This window comes from Numida meleagris, chromosome 1, assembly GCF_002078875.1.
Source record: "Numida meleagris isolate 19003 breed g44 Domestic line chromosome 1, NumMel1.0, whole genome shotgun sequence".
Taxonomy (NCBI): Eukaryota; Metazoa; Chordata; class Aves; order Galliformes; family Numididae; genus Numida; species Numida meleagris.
In genome coordinates this window covers 169,847,520-169,866,774 of record NC_034409.1, presented here as the reverse complement: position 1 = coordinate 169,866,774, position 19,255 = coordinate 169,847,520, and the positions used below count along the sequence as shown (strand labels likewise).

General features: G+C 35.3%; 1 protein-coding gene across 12 annotated transcripts in view; it reads right to left on the bottom strand.

The window, feature by feature from the left end:
• The window catches only part of POSTN (periostin), a 32,582-nt gene continuing 15,398 nt past the window's right edge, over positions 2,072-19,255 (bottom strand). Inside the window, exons 13-24 of one of the 12 annotated variants that reach the window (XM_021377389.1) lie at positions 17,077-17,207; positions 16,813-16,915; positions 16,380-16,447; positions 15,823-15,868; positions 13,949-13,996; positions 11,409-11,504; positions 10,692-10,781; positions 8,993-9,070; positions 8,544-8,624; positions 6,353-6,439; positions 4,360-4,401; positions 2,072-3,297 (exon numbers count right to left, since the gene is read on the bottom strand). In XM_021377389.1, the coding sequence (XP_021233064.1) occupies positions 3,257-3,297; positions 4,360-4,401; positions 6,353-6,439; positions 8,544-8,624; positions 8,993-9,070; positions 10,692-10,781; positions 11,409-11,504; positions 13,949-13,996; positions 15,823-15,868; positions 16,380-16,447; positions 16,813-16,915; positions 17,077-17,207 (911 nt within the window). In that variant the 3' untranslated portion in view covers positions 2,072-3,256. The remainder of the gene's footprint in view (positions 3,298-4,359; positions 4,402-6,352; positions 6,440-8,543; positions 8,625-8,992; positions 9,071-10,691; positions 10,782-11,408; positions 11,505-13,948; positions 13,997-15,822; positions 15,869-16,379; positions 16,448-16,812; positions 16,916-17,076; positions 17,208-19,255) is intronic. The other 11 variants (XM_021377394.1, XM_021377403.1, XM_021377412.1 and 8 more) reach the window with 11 other exon arrangements.

Genomic DNA, 19,255 nt, shown 5'->3' with positions numbered 1-19,255 from the left:
TTTCTTTCTTTTCTTTCTTTCTTTTCTTTCTTTCTTTCTTTCTTTCTTTCTTTCTTTCTTTCTTTCTTTCTTTCTTTCTTTCTTTCTTTCTTTCTTTCTTTTCTTTCTTTCTTTCTTTCTTTCTTTCTTTCTTTTCTTTCTTTCTTTCTTTCTTTCTTTCTTTCTTTTTCTTTCTTTATTTTTGCTTCTTTCTGTTCTTTTTTTTTTTTTCCTTCATTCCTTCATTTAAATATAATAGCACCTGACTTAGATAAGCTCAGCTGGAGTTAAATATTAGGTACATTATATAAAAATATATGATAAAACTCAATTTCAAGTACCCTAGTCCATAGCTACATCTGTACTTTAAATAGGATATGAGAATGAAGTAAAGTACTGGTCACATTAGTTTGCTGTTAGAGCACTCCATAGCAAGGTTTTGGCCCATACTGTTGTGCACTTTTTGAGCCAATCCCATGCATTAAACTATGAGGAACATGTTCCAGAAAATGTTCCAACAGCACAGACAAGACTGCACAGATGTAGCTCTCTATCTTCCTCTAATCCTACCTCAGCTGGCTTTTTACTCTTGCTTAATTCCTGTACACTTCACCACAGTGCATACGATAGAAAACTTCACTGTCATGTAAAGACAGCATCCTCAAAGCACCATCTTACTTCACACACTCTAAAGCAGGAGGAAAATAAATCCCCCCCTTCCCTCAAGAAAATTAAATCACAGAGGTACCAGGCAGTAAAAGAATCTGGAAATGCTGTGTAGAGTGGATACAGTCTCCATGTGCCGCTGTATGTAAGCATAAAAGCAAAGCTTCTCTATCTGCTTTTGTTTAGCAGATCAGTGAATGTGAAGCAAGAATACAAAAAAACCAACACCTTAAGTGGTATTGTAAAAGCAATAATACTGAATGGTGCCATATATCTGTGAAATACGGTGGGCTAGATCTTCAACTACTCTATTTCCCTGCTACATGGAAGGGAAGAGATGCTGGGCCTAGAGAGGGAGAAAACTATCCTTCCTTTAATAACTGAACAGGAAGCCTTGTTTCATCATAACTTAAAAAAAAAAGATGTGCTAGTGGCCCTCTTGCAGTTATTTCCCTTCTCCAGTTCATTGTTAAGAACATATTTCTCTCTTTGAGTGGCTTGTGGAGGTATCTATCTGACATCCACTGCCAAAGAACTTGAGTAAACAGAATTTGCTGGCTTCTTGAGCAGGTGGGATTCTGCTCTGGACCACCCTCAAGGCCGCCTTCAAGAAAAAAATAAACAGCTGCATGGTCTCCAACTGCAGCACATATACAACAGGAGGATGTCCTCTTCAGAACATGGTATTTTGCACATGTAGGCAGGCCTATCTGATGATGACTTGTTCTGCAAATGTTATAATCTGTTGCCAAAACCATATGCACAGGCAGTCTGCACATTGTCCATGGATCATCCAGATAGACAAGGTCATTTTAAAAAAAATTGTTCATGGTTAATAAATTATGGAGTTTGTATGAAATATCATGTTGATCTTTCATACACAATGAAAAAGAAAAAAAGCCAACACTGAATACGCATGGCTGAAATATGTCTTGATTTAAGGAAAAGACCCTCGAGAAGGGTGACAGCTTCAGTTCACCCTCTGAGCAGTAATATGAGGTCTCAGTCTCACCTAAAAGCTCTTATAAGGATTAGCAGCCATCTCTCCATTCTTCCTTTTGGAAGCAGCCACGACTACAAAGCACTGTAACGCTAGACACCTTATAGGTGTCTTACTGGTCACCTTATTAAGATACTCTATTAGCTCAATAGGTCTACAAACATAACAGTACGATACTTAGGCAAATTTACCCCCCTTAAAGAAATTAAGAAAATAATGCTCATGGTATGTGATTATGGAATTAAGGGAGGAGTTAACTCTGTCTAAGGAGAGTCATGCAGTTAAAGGACATTACTTTGTGGTAAGTGAGGAAGTGAAGCATCTGCTTGCTTCTGTGAAGGCATGTTTTTATCTAAAATTACAATCATAGCTTAGGAATATTTAAAATTTGCTTTATAAAAAAAAAGATTTATTTACAGATACAAGGAAATTTAGCCAAATTCTTTATTACTTCTTTCAAGACAGAAATATAAAAGCACATCAGATGTTTCCTATTAAACTTTGGTTTGCAGAATTAAGGCACTTTGAACAGATTTTTTCTTACTCCATGAGTAAGAACTCCATGAGTCTTCCAACGTTCATTAACAAAGTAAACAGTTTTTATGAGTACAAAATTAGAGTTATGGAAATGATATAATTTACAGACAACTCCACATTAGTACCAGACATTAGCAAAGCATGATTCGATATAAAAGCTTTTAGACCTAATCTCATCTTTGTGACACCTTTTTCCATGCAGATTTAACTGTTTGCATGTGTTTTATTGATCCCTTTTATAATCCACTTTAACAACCAAAAGACATATTTAGGGAAAACTGGAAAAACACTTCAGAATCTCAATATGTGTGTTGGTACAGGATACCTTTAGCGGGAATGGTTCTTCATATAAATTAAGTTCAGTCTGATCTCAAATACATTTTAGGAAGATCGTAACATTCTTTTTTCCCTTTGTTAAAACCTTCTGCTAGCCATGTTTACCAGATGACATTTGGATACGCAATGTAGAACAGAAGAGATACATTTAATATAAGGCTTATTTGTTTGTTTAGAAAAGGCAATGTTATTGATTTCACTACAGCATTAAAAACATGATGAAGTATGACTTACAAAGGACATACAATTCTACTGAACCAAAAGTGCTATGTTAACACTCATATTTCCTTACAATACTCATTGTAAAAGTCACCTGAGGTGATTTTTTTTCTCTAGAAATGATCTAATTTCATTTATATTTCTTATTTAGTGGAAATAAAAATAATTAAAAAATATACATTCTGCATTGTTCCCTGCTGTTTTTGAATCCAATCTTGCAAACATTTACTAACCAATTTAAGAGGGAATCCTGGCTCTACTGAAGTTGGAGGAAGTTTTTCTTGTGCCTTCAGCAGTTCCAGGATTCCGCCTTGCATAATGCTTATTGTTAAGAGCATTTATAGCACCTCCAATGGACTACTCCTAGTGAGCATTATGCCAGTAGTAAGCATCTGCATTTTCACATCTTTTTGTGGATTCATGGTTCAGTTTACATTGTTATACAAGACACATTTTTATCTTTCTCTCAAAGACCACACTGTTTATTTGTAATTCTGTGGATTCTATCTTGAAAAGTTTTTAAGAATGAGCTAGTCTTGTCCTCCTTCTTGCTGATCCCCCTGGAGAAAAAAAAGAAAAATGTAATTATATGTACTATACTGTATACTGTGTTTACTGGTGAAATGAGGAAAGAATGAAGCTTGATGCTAAATCTTTCCCCGCTGTGCTGGTAGCTAGGAAATTATAGTTGTCTCTCAACTTCTCAATCAACCCAGATAATGTGGAATCACTGTGTTACAAACCCCATAGTGGGGAATCCCATAGTGCCATTGTCCTGGTTACAGTTGGGACAGTTATTTTCTTCATAGTGTCTGGTATGATAGTATGCTTTGGCTTTAGGAGAAAACCTGTTGACATCACACCTATGTTTTAGTTGTTGCTGTGGCAAGGAAGATTCAGTTTTCCAGTTTCTCTTAGTGTCCTGACACCAAGAGGTCTGGGAGGCACAAGGAGCTGGGAAGGGACAGAACCAGGTCAGCTGACCTAAACTGGCTGAAGGGATATTCAATTTCATATGGTGTAATGCAAAAAAAACCTATAAAACTGTGAGGAGCTTTCCAGAGGGTGGGCACTGCTCAGGGACTGGCTGGGCATCAGTTGGTGCATGGTGAGCAATTGTGTTGAGCATCACTTATTTTGTAAATATATATATATATATAATTATCATTACTACTATTATTTCTCTTTCTTTTATGTCTCTCTAAATAGTTCTTATCTCAGCCCATGGGTTTTACTTTGTTATTTTTTTTCCTGATTATCTCCTCCATCCCACTGGATGTGGGAGTGAATGAACGGCTGTGCTCTGAGCTGCCTTCTGGGTTAAAACACAACAGTCTTTTTCACAGTGTTAGACTCTAGACTTTGACAACTTTATTCTATTCTGAAACAATGCTTGACCAAAGTACATACTAAAAGTTCTTTTCAGATAGAAATATATCTATATATAAAGAATTTGAATGTCTTTTACGAAGTTTTGTTAAAATTTATTTTTTAAAAAGCATAAATGCAAATCTTTCCTTTAGAACTCTGTTTTCTTAAGTTCCATCGCCCTTCACCTTAAGCATACCAGAGGAAAATATTTCAAGTATGCTAAACATTTTTAACATATGTTTTGCTTTTACCTTGTGTCCTCTTGTTTGCTTGTACTTTCCGTACAGGTGCTTCTAGAAAATAGAAATGTTTCAGTCAGAATTTATTTGTAAGAGCTAAAATTCTCTATAAATGTTGGAAACCCATTGTTGACTTGTAACATCTGCTCTTTCTAAAAGTTTTTAATGAGTTAAAGATTTTGTTAGATTGTTGACTCAACCGCTTGAAAGATGAATGCAAAAAACAAATACAGTTTACACATTTCCACCATTTGTATTCATACATAGACTTTTACCAACATTTCAAAGGTATTTTTAAAGTTTAGCACTATGAACTGATCCATTATTCACACTGATCTTGAGCAGATATTTGCATGACATGGGCATTGGCCAGGACTTCTTGCTCAGGCAAAAGCTATCTGATGCTGTCAGTGAGGTGCAAGCTCAGGTTAAAGTACTGCCCCAGACTCAGTTTCAACTTTTGGCAGAGGAAGTTCAGGTCTGCTTGCAGAGCACTGTACAGACATTTCTTCAGGAATTATGTACAAATGATATACTTGAAACTCAACTGTCACAAGATGTTGGTCACGTTTCCAGCTGCACTTAGACTTGATGTGTAACTGCACTGTGAGCCCACAGTATCACTTCATTTTTATAACTCAGTTCATGTTCTCATAGATTTCTACTTTAAAGGGTACAGTGGAACAAAGCCCAGTGAGGTACCACTCTCACTAACAGATGCATCTGTTTTCCAAAAGACTGACTCAATCTATGGAGAGTTTTTCCTCTTTCTCATTAAACCTTTAAGTATTTTTTAAGACCAGGAGTCTTCTCATTAAAAGGAAAAAAATTTCAGAAATTTAAGAGAGCATGCTTCTATCACTATCACAGGAATATGACTGTAGCATTTTTCCTTCTTTACACGAGGCACTCGTCTCTTTGTTTAACCAGCAGTTATCTTTTTATCTTGAGGTACAAGGTTTGTAAATGTGTTGCCCTGAGATACAGGCTTTGCCTCATTCAGCTGAGGCTAAATGGTGTGCATTTGTACCAAGTTCTGCAGCATCCTGAAAAGGAGAGAACATGGTCCATATAAACTAGTATGTTTTCAGGTAAAGCCCCATGGTCAAAAATCATAACTTTCCAGCAATGGTTGAGTTCCCTGCATGCCTTGTACTTCTCAACATTGAACATAACAAATAACTGGTGTACCTTCAGCATTTGGTGTAAACTTCAAATTTTAAGAAGTATAAAATCATATTATTCCTATGAGTTTGTAGTTCTAAGGCTGACAGAATAAATACATTCTTACTCTGCATCATTAGAATTAAAACTGGAAAAGTATATACATACAAATGTGAAAGAAACCCAAACCAAACTACTTTTTAATTTGGAATGATGATCACCAAAGAAAAAAAAAAGATTGTTAGACTTGGAGAACTAATTCCCGGCATATACCCAGGCTGAACATTATATGGCTCCTCAGGCTGGACCTCAACCCCATTCAGTTTTTTAAAAATGAGGAGCTTCCCTCACTTAATGATATGATGAAAGTAGAGAACCCGTAATATTTACTCATCTCCAGAGGTTCCCTGGAACCCCACTCTTCCCTCCACCCCACTCTTTTACTAAATTGAGAACCCAGCAGATCACATTGAAAGATCATGTTAAGATTGACAAGAAATATCTCATGTTAAAAACAACTCACGTGGTCTTCTGGATGTGCTGCTTACAGAAAGGTGCATGTTCCTTCAAATGTTTTACCTACGTTTTGTGGTTTAGATATTTCCTCTTGTCTACCATGCCTGCCAAATCTTTTGGTTACTTTCAGACACAAGATAAGCCTCAACATTTTTCTCTGTAATGTTAAAGAATTCTTTTCCAAAACAAACATAAAACTCTTCTAGCTAAAATACTGGCTTAAGACCTAAGTAGTTTTTTTGAATAAATACTATACATCTGCTCCTAGAATGGTTACTTCAGACAGAGGAAGCCTTAGTGACATTGGATTTTTAGACAAACTAACCTTCCAAATGGACTTTCTTGATTTCTCTCTCGATAATCTGTGGTTCTCCCTCAATTACTTTAGTAACCTTGGTGTACTCAGTTCCAGCTATGGTAAGCATTAAAAACAAACGAGTTAACTCTGGGATAGCATAGAAAACTTCAGTGGAGAGAATGTCATTTTGGGAGTGTTGGTGTATGTAGGCCACAGTAATCATGCTGTAAAGTCTTGCTGATGTCCTTGGTCCTGATACAGGTGATTCCTTCTCTAGAGCTGGAAGTCATTCATCACAATCTTGGCTTGTAGGCTGTTTCAGCACAGACTGCCAATTATAATAAGCAGTACTGTACATTATACGAGTTGAATTAAAGCCCATCTTTTAATTAAGACAGAGGGAATGCATCTGTTTTTGTCTGGACTCAGATTTAAGTACTTCAGAAATTTTCAGTAGAACAATTTGACGTAGACAAGGGAGTCATAAAGCCTGATCGCTATTATCACCAACAGCCATAGAGTATTGTGTGTATCTGCTTTTACTGGCTGAAGGTATGGTAAGATATTGTCATGGCAGCTAAGAGTAGCTGACTGGACGGATAAATCATGGAAAAGATAGAAAAAAATCAGATTAAAACAAGAGGTAGAAATCTTCCTATTTTGTTCATTATGCAAAGCAGGATGCTTATGCAATCTAACATATAATAGCAAGGAAAAATAGTAAGAATTCAAGAGACAGTATTGTCTTTTCTAAATTTACCGCAGATATATTATTTCTCACTTTTCACATCTATGGAATCACTGTAAGATTTATCTGTACAGACTGTATGTATTTATTTGTATACCTCTGTAACGGAAGATTTTGCACATTTCTGGGATAAAGTTTACACATGCTCTTTACAGACTGTTTGGGACCAATAGAACATAGTTCAACAGATAGAGAGATTTTTTTGATATACGTTTTCTCATTTTCAATTTTCACTTAAATAGTCACCACTGAAATAGGCATGTGCAGAGGCAAACTCATAGTTGGGATGCTTAGGATAAGGTACAGTGAAAGCCCTCTGGAATTTCATATCTCTCTCCAATGACTGCAGACAAATTCTGGCTAGAGTAGTAAAACTACTATTTGGTTCTTTAAGAGAGCAAAGAGAAATACAGTCATCAGTATTTATGGCCATATCTTGGCTTGTCTATAGGACAAGCTATAGGACAAGCTGCATTATCAGCTAGCATGGTTTTGTTTAATGGAGAAATTGCTGTCTTTCAGCCATCACTAAATTTTTACCCGATGTTTAATTCACATCCACAGAATGATGCTTGCAAAGGGCTACAAGATTCAGTTCTGTGAACACATGGCTGAACTGTGAGCTAATTCAGTTGTATTCGAGTTAATAAATTACTAAAAAGTGAACATGAAATGAATTGGATTCATCTAATTTATGCTAAAAGGAATATTCATTAACATTGTTCAACTTCTCACCTTTACTAAAAACACAATACTTGAATTCTCTGTTTTATTCTCCATTGCTATTATAGATTGTTATTTTAATCTATATGTAAAGCAGAGAACATTCCCAATTCATAGATGAAGATTAATTTCATAAGCACAAGTTCTTTCACCAGGTTTCTACAGCTACTGGTTATGTACTGCCAAGACTGTTAGAATCAGAAGAGCAAGAAGGAAAGAAAACCATTCCTTGGAATGCTATATTTGAAAAGAATTAAAGTTAATGCCTCGATATCCATCTCCTGTAAGCATTGAAAGAGGGATGATAAACATGCCTTTGATTATTAACTTGAGGGCAATGAACATTCACTTCTGGATAACTGATAAACAAGGTACATTTGGCCTATTACAATACTTTTGATTTCATAAATATTTTTCACAGATTTAAATTTGCTGATAAAAAAAGTTCACAGCTAGTAGAATAAATCTTCATTGCTCTCCTAGGTTTTAATTAGATAACTTTTTAAAGACTGAGAAAACAATGAAAATGTTTTCATGATTGATAACATATCAAAATTGATTAATCAAACTCTGGCACTTTGTCAGATATCTGGCATTTCATTATAGATGACTGCACTTTTTTTTTTTTTTTCATTCAAATTCACTTCTGCTACGTCAGTCTTTAAAATGTTGAGCTGAACGTATCTGAGAGAGGTTTCAGTTGTCATACCCTGTTGCATAAAGGTTAGTTGTAATACACTGAATTACCTCCCTGCAGAAGTCTTTTGATTTCTTCATCTTCAAGTAAATGACCTTCACCTTCAATAAATTTGGTCACCTTGGTAACCTCTGACAGGATACAGGTTATGGCAAAAAATTGATTGACAGAAAATACATGACAATCCTATAACAGCATTTAATCAAATTTATCATGTTACAGCATTTTGCTGAATTACAAATGTCATGTGATGATATTAAGTTCCATGCTAAACACTGCAAACACCATTTTGCATGACAAGTATAGCTTCCTACATATTAAATCAGATTTGGACATTTCTTAGTTTCTGAGGCCTGATCTCTGATTTTGTTGTATGAGCACATTTGACAAGAACAGAATATACATTCACTGATTACTTAACTAATATCATGCTGGTTTTTTTTTGTTTTTTTTTTTTTTTTTTTTTTTTTTTTTTTTTAAAGAAGACAAGGATACTAACCTTCTTCAAGCAATCTCTTTAAATTTTCTTCATTGTCTGAACTACCTGCAGTAATTCTGGTATATTTTATTTCTGGACCTGAAACAAAGATGTATGAAACAGAGACTTTAATTATATATAGCAGTTTAGTCTTTTAAGATTTTTTAAAAACATTTAAGCTTGTTTTTTTTTAGTTTTTTTTTTCTTATTCAACTTTCACTATGATTCTATGTTTAATGTGTTTTAGTCTGCTTTTATGGTGGTTTTATCTTTCACCGTGTCCCAAACTGAAATGACAGAGAGCTACAACTACAGTGTAGAGCTATTCAGACAAGTAGTTCAACAAATTTAGCATACTAAACATCTGCTCACATTCTGAAAGCAAGACACGGTTTTAATCACTGTTGTAAAAGGTCACATATCAGGTATTTCCTCAGTGCAAAATGGTCTGGGACCACTGTTGTAATGGATGTTGTTACATTCATAACAGCTATGTGTCACTTGAGAGTTTAGCACAGAAATTCTTTTTCAGTTTCTATGACAGAGAGATGGAAAATCAGGTCTAGAATGCTGGCAATTTGTGGAATGTACACATTCTACATAATCGTGATGATTTTACATGGATTATTAGTGAAACTTGTATTTCAGAAATGAGAAAATATTATTTTCTTTTCTCTTCCAGAAATATACTTTCTTGAGAAATAGTGCCTGATATATTCAGAAACACCAGTGTTTTTTTCTTTTCATTTTTTTAAATTCCATTATTTTCACTGTAGTAAATATTTGCATTAGAATAACGTGCTTGATTTCTTATTTCTCTCCTGTTTGAATGACATCTTTAATTATTTTTGTCTAGATAAACTCAATCCAAATACCTTCTGCTAAATCAATATATTTCTGCAACTCTGTTTTTCCCTTGAAACTTTTCATGCAGATGGTATTTTCACTATGGCGTTCAAACTAGTATCTATCCAAGGAAATCAAATGTGTTGCCAAATAATTTATACTGTTTAACTATGCCTCAGTCCACTAATTTCAATTTCTATAAAGATTCTAGAATTCCTAAACATAAAATCTCCACAGTAGGTCAAATGTAACTGAATTTGGAAAAAGTTTGAAATTTACAGTGGGAAAAGATCAAGGAAAAGATGCTCATCAATTTTATTATACATTAGAGCAAAACAAATGTCTCCCTTGCAAGTGTCAGAAAAATCTAGACTCCCCTTACAGAGAAACAAAGGATTATTATTATTATCATTATCATTATTATTATTTCTGAAATAAGTGTCGAGGAAGCCTGAGACGAAATGCAAAAGTAGGTGTATACACACTGAGGGTCCGCCCTTGATGAAATGAGGACTACCTGCAGATATACAAATAACTCAAAAATGTACACACACACACACACACCAAAAATTCTAATATAAGACTAAAAAATGCAAAAGAACAGTCTCATCGTGAAACGGTAGCTAGAATCTAAGGAAAAAAAAAAAGAGAAAAGATGAGTTTCTATGTTTTTACATGCAAGATGTTGTTACCCTTTCTGTACACATATGCGTAGCAGACACAGCAAGAATTTGAGCCATACACAGTCAGTGACAAGTAGTAGGAAGAAAATTCGCCTCTCCAGGAAATGCAATTTAAGTATTAGTACAGGACTTAAGAGGTGTTACTTTTGTTTGTAATAGAGATTTACACTAAACAGCCCAGCATGAGTTACCTTGAATAATTCTTTCTTCTGTTACTTTTTTCTCTGTCACTTCCACAGGTCGCCCATCAATGATTTTGGTGTATGTTTTAATAATTGGCTCTACAAGGATTTTTAAAGTGAGGATATTAACAAACTGATAAGCAGTGTTTGAAGTGCTGCTTTTGAGAAACTTAATGAAGCACACAAGGAATTACCATGGCGTATTTTTTTTAAAAAGTGAAAGCGCTCACAGTAGACCAGGAACTAAGTTTCCCCCAGATTTAGAATGGCCACATGCTATTTTCTTTAAAATTGTCTTAGATATGAACTCCCCAAAGTTCCTACCAAAGCAGGAAAAAAAAGTTGATATCTTTGCCTGATAAAGCTGGCCTTCTATCACAAAAATTACATCCTGCATTTTTGATTCACATCCCATATTTCTGATGGCCAGGTAACAACCAGCAAACAGTTTTCTTAACTTAAGCAGGTATCATGTCAGCATGCAGAGCATTTCTAAGACTGTCTTGATTGTAACTATGAGTTACAGCTAGACAGATAAAATGACAAAATACATTTGAAATGTGTGAGAAGTGAGAATGAAATGATACAACCCAATTACAGTAACTCTTGTTAAAAATAGGTCAGTTGTCTAACACGAATAATCTTCATCCAAACAAAAACTGGTGGGGAACAGATAATGTTTCAAATTTTATCTAATACAAATTGAGTTGCTGAAAGCATACCAACCTCCATGAATCACTTTAGTTATTGTCTCCCCCTCCCTGACTATTTTGAACTCAGGTTCTCCTTCAATTAATTTAGTGAGCTGTGTAATAGATGGGTCTGTGACATAAGGAAAAAACAGCATGTTATAAATAGTCATAATAATATGCACAGTATTCCATGGGGCTGAGATTAAGCTAGCATTACCATCCCTACCCTAAAGAAACCAGATGACCATAAAGGAGATTTTTTTTTTTAAAATCTGAGAAGCCATCTGCAGCAGCAGCTGTACAATCTTGCACTTCCTCCCATTCTATCTTAAATTTAGATCATGTTGCACACTTATTGTTTAGAAATATTTTTACTTCTGTGCATTGGGCATTTTTAACACCTGTTGACAAGAATCAGGCAAAAACAGACTGTCAGCAGCAGAAAGAAAGTATACATACTGGTAAAATAACTACTCTGACACATTGTTGGAATCTTATAGCTATTGCTTTGCTAGTCATCAGCATGTAAAGTATTAAAAACTTGGAAGTGACTAGAGAGAAAAATGTTTGTTGTGTTATTTCCTACTAACTGTACAGATACCCAAGAAGAAACTGGGTCTTTTAATAAGAATTCTTTTGTTGTTGTTGTTATTCTGTTTTTAAAGCTAGCCAGTCATATAGCATAAAGAAAAATAAAATAAAATTCCGAGATCGACCAGACAGGCTTCAATGGTATTTGCCAGCAAGACTGGTGAGTTTCATGGGAGATGTCATCCTGAGTCCAATGGAAAAAGCAAATAATTTGGTAGCCTCTTAATCTTGAGCAATCCCTGGAAACCACACTGATAAAACATGTATTTTTATGACAGGATGCTGGATTGCCTAGTCTGCCATCAATTTGTTAGGAGTTGCATTTCAACCAGATTTAACTCCTGAGATCTCTTTTGAACTTGCTTATGTATGGACAATGACACATAACTCAAGTAGAAGTCATTAAGATGGGAAGTAGCAAACAGCAGGCTGTAAAATGACTTAAGGTTTTGTTTTGTTTGTTTGGTTGGTTGGTTGGTTTTTTTAATGAAATCTCCCTTCCATAATTGTCTGCTGGAACTTACTGACATTATGTTGCAAAAATTAACAAGCAACTTTTTATACAGACAGTTGTGGGCATATGTAGTTGTGATGGGAGCTACTACTCATTGCTGTTATTGCAAGCAAGCTCAAAAGGGCCTAAACTGACTCTCTCGGGACTATTTCTGAGTCATCATTAGGCAGATCCTGTTGGCCAGAGATTATTCTTTGGATAGTATTCCAAGTAAGAAATATTGAACTGGCAGTAGTAACAAGTGACAGTTCAATGCTCACTAACATGTAATTTCTTTATTTCTCTTTGATAAATAGCACTTAGTTGTACATTTGCACAGAATTGCTCAGACATTTCATTTATTTCATTTTTTTCTTACTTTTTCTCATCTTTCAAACTATGAAAATGGCCTAAACTATCTACTCTGGCTTAGGCTTTAATATAGAAGAGCAGGTACCTCCAGAAAGTGATTCACCTTCATCTTGTGAAGATTTCTAAAATACTCTGGTTAAATTACAATATGGAATCAATTGCACATATATATTGCTCTGTAGCTCTCATTTCATAACAGAGACTAGGAAACAAAGATTAACATATATATATATATATAAAAGATGGTATCTAATGCTAGGTGGGACAAAACATAGAACAAGGAAGCTCATGTCACTTCTGTTGGATGGGAGTCTTCACAGAAACTATGGCTAATCAGTTTGCCTAAAAACTTCTGCAAGATATTTTGAGTACCTTTGTTCTCAGTCAAGCTCCACCAGATTCCTTTTGAGTGTTTTCATTTCAAAAGGAAACTGGAGCAAATAAGTATAGTCACTGGTTTGGTGAAACTAAGGGATGTTTTATTTAGGCTATGAATTACAAGTGTTTTTAACAGTTCTAGCCCCACTTTTTGTTCTCTTCAGTCACACCACTAATCTATTCTTTAAAACATGCTTTTGATTTGAGAAACAAATCCAGTTTGCCTGTCTTTTCCAGGCATCTGACAGATATTGGTATTTAGAACTGATTGAAAGCTGTAGAGAAATTAACTATTGTTTGGTTGGTTAGTTGTACCTCGATGTGTAACACATCTTTTAAAATAATTATTTTAATACAAAAACATTAAAAATGTTTCAATTATAGAATCCAATTTTCTTTATAGAAAGTACAGTTACACTTATAGAAACTAGAGTAATACTAAGGCATTTAAAAGGCATGCTTTGAAAAAAATGTTGTATTAAACAATGTGTTTTAAAAATGCCCACAGAAAAAAAAAAATCCAACTGGGGAGAACAACCGTAGTAAATCTTTTCATATAAAATATTTCAGCCAGTTCTAATCACAATATTTGTATCTTTGCTTTTCCAGCAAAGTACCGAACAACCTGGAGTTGTTATGTACAAAATGCATTCAGTAAAATAAATAAATACAATATATATTCTGTATATGTATACATATTTGAATATATACAGATATATATATTGGAAGGCCCCATTTACCTTCCTTTCTGATGATGGGCTGGACGTTGCTTTCAATTATGTTAATTTCTGAAAGTATAGAAAATGGAATATGAAACACATTCCATCCTTAATGGAAATGATAATTCTTGATGGTAATCATCTGGTCGTAAGGATGTGAATAAAGTCACAGATATTAACAGAAGGTAAACTAACTTAAAATGTCTCAGAGTATGGATCTCAGTTCTATTTACTAAATGATGGTATATACTGTAGGCAGTCTTCTGATGTGCTATTTTCTTTCGTTTGTGCCTCATAAAACCCACTGGTCTTGAAATCCATGATAACATAAGATATATAATGATAACGCCTTGTACAATTCCTTTTATAAGAATTATACTATTTCCTAGCTTATCTTGAATTTGAATCTTGCCCATTTTTTCTTCTTAAAGAGCTCACCCAGTAAACAGAGGAAACCCTCTAACATAGAGAACTATTCTTGCATTTGACAGAATATCAGAGAGCATGATACCCATAGGAGATCGGTTTGCCCCTCTACAACTAAAACAGACATATATTCATAAAACATTGCTGATAGATCGCTATCTGACTCACATCCATTTCTATAAGCCTTCACTTTTAGAGGTCCCAATCATGTTCAACTAAATCAACAGTTACAACAACTTTCTTAATGTCTGACATTGACATTCCTTGCTCCAGCTTATAGGCATGGCTTCTTGTGCAACTCTCAACGGGTCTGAAATATATATTCCATTTTTTTGTTCCAGGAGTCTTTAAAATTCAGTATATTCTTCCTGGAGTTACAAAACCCTAATGTGATGTTCTCCATTTCTACTGACAAATGTAGGTAGTCCTGCAGAAATTTAATCTGTCTAACTTCACATTCTTTCACAAGCTAAAGCATATGAGAAGTAGCTGAGGCCCCTGGTTTGCTCAGCCCAGAGCAGAGGAGCTGAGGAGAGGCCTCATGGCGGCTGCAGCTCCTCACAGGGAGCAGAGGGGCACTGCTGAACTCTGCTCTCTGGTGGCAGCGACAGGGCCCGAGGGAACGGCATGGAGCTGTGTTGGGGGAGGGGCACGTGGGGGTTAGGGAAAGGGTCTGCACCAGAGGGTGGTGGGCATAGAGCAGACTGCCCAGGGCAGTAGGCACAGTGCCAAGCTGCTGGAGCTCGTGGAGCACTTGGACAATGCTCTCAGACATAGGGTTTGAATTTTGGGAGGTGCTATGTGGAGGCCAGGATTCAATGCTCCTTGTGGGTGCCTTCCAACTTAAGATATTTCTATGTTTCTGTGATTTTATGATTCTATGATGCTTTATGTGCAGATACTAAAAGCAAACCCTGAGAAAGGCAGTGAGAGAGAAAGAGTTTCCTTTTTCATATTTATTCCTTATAGAGGAAATGGATGAAGGAACTGGTTCTGTAAAGACTCATATTTGCATGTACAGAAAACAGGCGAAAAAGGTACGCTCTGTCTCGCTGGAAGCATTTGTGAAAATGAAAGCATATCAAATGCAGAGTTTAGTCAATGCTACATCATGGAGAGTATCTGAAGCCATATGATTTCTGTGCAACAAGCACAGAATGTTGGGTAGAAAGTGCAAAAAAAATCTTTTCCGTATGTATCTTGCCTGCTCCAAAGAGTCTGAGCAGCTTAGTTCAGGGATTGTTCCCTGTCATCTTGAAAGGGAAAAAAAAACCCACATACAAATACACATAGTAGCCAAAAACATTCTTCTTTGAGACTTTCTCTTCCTGGGCTTCATTGGCCAACCTTATTTTGCCAGAAATGGCTTTCTTTTTGATTGAAAAAAAAAAGATGTACAATTCAGATTGGAACTGGTAACATTAAAAAGCATTTTCAATCCCATCTGGAAATATTTAAAATTAACTTACTGTAAAACGTCAGTGGAATCTCTTTGAAGGTACTGTCACGAACAAACTATAAATAGAGAAAAGTAATTTTAAAGTTTAAAAGAGCACTTGCATTCCTATTTTCTAATGATTATGGATAGAATTCAACAGTTAATTGATCAAAAAGTCAGGCTATACTATTTGACTACATCCACTCATTCATGATTGAAAGTGAACATAGCCTCAAGAAGGTATTTAATACAGATCTCTACATTTCTCTGTAGGCTTTGAGGCTAATGAGTTAAATAGCATAGTAATTTAACTGCTTGATATTTCTCTCAAAGACAGATAAAGTGTACCTGAAGCAAATAGTAGATTTGGCCCAGTTCACACTGGAGTTGCCTATGTGTAAATATCCTGCAATTATTTGGTGATGAAAAACATAACTTCTAACTATCAAGATTACACTTGGGAGACTGGGAGCAACTAGATGAGTTGCATTCTGAAGAAACAAAGCCAAAGAACCATTTCTGAATAATAATGTAAGTGATTTTGCAGATCCTGCCAAAAGGACAAAGGGGACATTATTATAAAAGTACCTTGATTTGAATGTACTTGATCAGCTTCTTCAGGATTGTGAGCAACTGATCGTTTCCAACAGGCAGATCTGAAAAAAAGAAATAGGCATGTAAGAGGAAACATACATCTGCATACATTTTACTCTCATTTAGAGTGGTCAGGGGATGTAAACACTTTCATTAACTCACAAAAGCATCTATGTGTACATACACATTCTTCTGTATTGGGGGAAAGATAGCCCAAGACATCTTATCTTCTGTATACCAGACTTTCATAACTTTTCAAAGAATTGTCATGGTTTCAGGCAGGGCATAAAATGATCAGTGATGTAAATTTTCTGTATTCCACATAGAAATTGTCTTTTTAAAGAAAGTAACTTTTCACAGTTATTGCACCTACATAGGATACAGGCAGATTCAGAAATGTGTGTAAATTCCATGAACTAATACTCACCTGCTGGATATAGGAGTTTATCAATAACATGAATTACACCATTGGTTGCCATGAGATCAGGTTCTCTTGACTTTAGTTCATTAACCAGAAGAGTATCATTCATCTGATAAAGAACAAAAATTATCAGTGATATTAAAAAAATAGAACAAAACTCTTATTTGCTACATTCTGAGAAATATCACACAGAATATCAAAATATAGACATTAAATCTCAAATCTCCATTACAAGATTGTATCAGAAAGACTTCTTTTTCATCACTTAACTGTTTTCAGGTACAGTTTTCCTCCTTGGATAGTTTTAAGAATGTTTGTCACACCGGGCTCAAAGCCACTTCCAATGAAAACTCCTTGTGTCAGGTGGTAAAGGAGAATGTTCCTGAGAGCATTTTTGTCTCCTATTTAGATAGAAAAATAAGAAATACAAAAGTAAGGGATTTTCTAATTATCCTTCACAAAAACATTAATTTCAGGACCACTAAGCAGTCTGCAGTATCAAATATCATCAAGATACTACATAAACTGCTACTTTAACACCCTTGCAATTAAAGGGAACCATATCTAAGTGTTGCCACTGAAATTAATGTAAATATTCTCTTAGGCAACATCCTTCTGAGATGAATGGGGATAATTCATAGCTCAGTATAGACACTTATTTTTCTATCTCGGGCATGACAAAGTTGCAGGCAGATTAGAAGAATGTCATCTGGAGTACAATCCTCTGCTGGTCTTACATACGGTGAGAGGAAGAGAAGTAGAGAAAGGGAAAACAACCTCATTCTAGGGGTGATTTCCTTATTTCATAGGTTTCATTTCTATTTGGGAAGAAAAGAAAAAAAGCCAACATTTCCAAGACTAACAAAGGAAATGGATTCTGGAGTCCAAATTAGTGTCATGGCAGCTCCCTGGAGCTCTGCATCTATGGAGTCATAGGATGAGCCGTAGGAATATCCACAGCCTGCCAAAGAGACTGAGTTCCAAGCAGGGCAGATTTAAAAAATAACGTTACATGGAATATTGTCTAATATTGATTGTTCTTACTAAAAGTTTCAGCCCTGATGAAATTGTGTGATTATATTTTTTTCCCAGTGTCTTTTTCAGTGATTATTTCCCTTTTTATGCTTTTGCTTTGATTGCTGATACCACCGCAATTCATTTTACTGCTGAAGTTCAATTTAATGCTTGTTTTCTACCTACTAAACGTAGTGCCAAGTTTATGTGACTGAATCTTTCATAGATAAAGTTATATACAAAGCCTAAGCATGGACATTTGAAAGCTTGTTTCACAAGTGCAGTATATCAAGGTCCTTGAAAAGCAGAACGGGACACACGGTTGTTTTCTGGATTGTTGAAATGATTCAAAATAATGGAGGCCTGGGCTGCAACATGAAGCTGTGACACAAAATAGGCCTCAATTTCTTTGGTTTCATTTTCAAGCAAACTCAGTCTTAAAAATAGAACCACAAAGTTCATCTAGTTGCTTATGTTGCTTATGTTCACAGCACTGAGACAAGCTTCATTTCATTTTATGGCTCTCTAATGATAGTCACTTAGGTTATCTGTTAATTTATTGTTTATCACTAGAAACACACTACACCAGACAGTAATTTACACCACAGTCATAACTTTAAATGACTAAGAGGGAATTCAAATGAACAGTGCCTCATTAGTGAGTTAAAGGCTGCACAGAGCTGGGCTATGCTAGGGCAGCTACTTATCAGTGCTCTGAGCTGGACTCTTTGAAGTCATTAAGGATTCATGGAATTTTGTTTCAAGTCTTTGAACCTTGATTTGAAAAGTACAAGAGCAGAAAATGTGACTGCTCGTCTGGATGTTGAATTCAAGGCAAGTGTTATTCCCACACTAGTGCAGCAAGCCACATTCGCATTACTCTCATATAAACTAAAAATTTAAAGGTGTAAGTTGGAAATAAATGACATGAATTTGGATTTGGCAATAAGTTCAATAGCTAATATTTTGCAGCACAGATGATACTAGAAATCACCGAGTGGAGGGAGAGGAAGAGGAAGAGGAAGAGGAAGAGGAAGAGGAGGAGGAGGAGGAGGAGGAAGAGGAAACTCTCAATACTACAGTATTACATGAAGAACAGTAATTTGATATAAGAGACTCTGCAGTTAATAACTCTTTAGCAACCTTGAATGATTAGAAGCTGAAGCTAATTAAATGAATGCAGATTTTAACTTGAAAGTTAATTCAACTTCAGAATAATGTATCAACAAATGAGGATAATTTTTAGTTAATGTTGGATGTTTTTTCCCAAAAAGATATTTTCTCTGTCACTGAAGAAAGAATTAGTTTATGGAAATCCCATGACTTTTTTATGCAAAAGATTATCTGCTTTATCAGACACCTTTTGTCTAGGAGATATACTAGCTACTTTTCCTATTAATTTTTCTGTAATTGCTTACACTTGTAGTTTATTTCT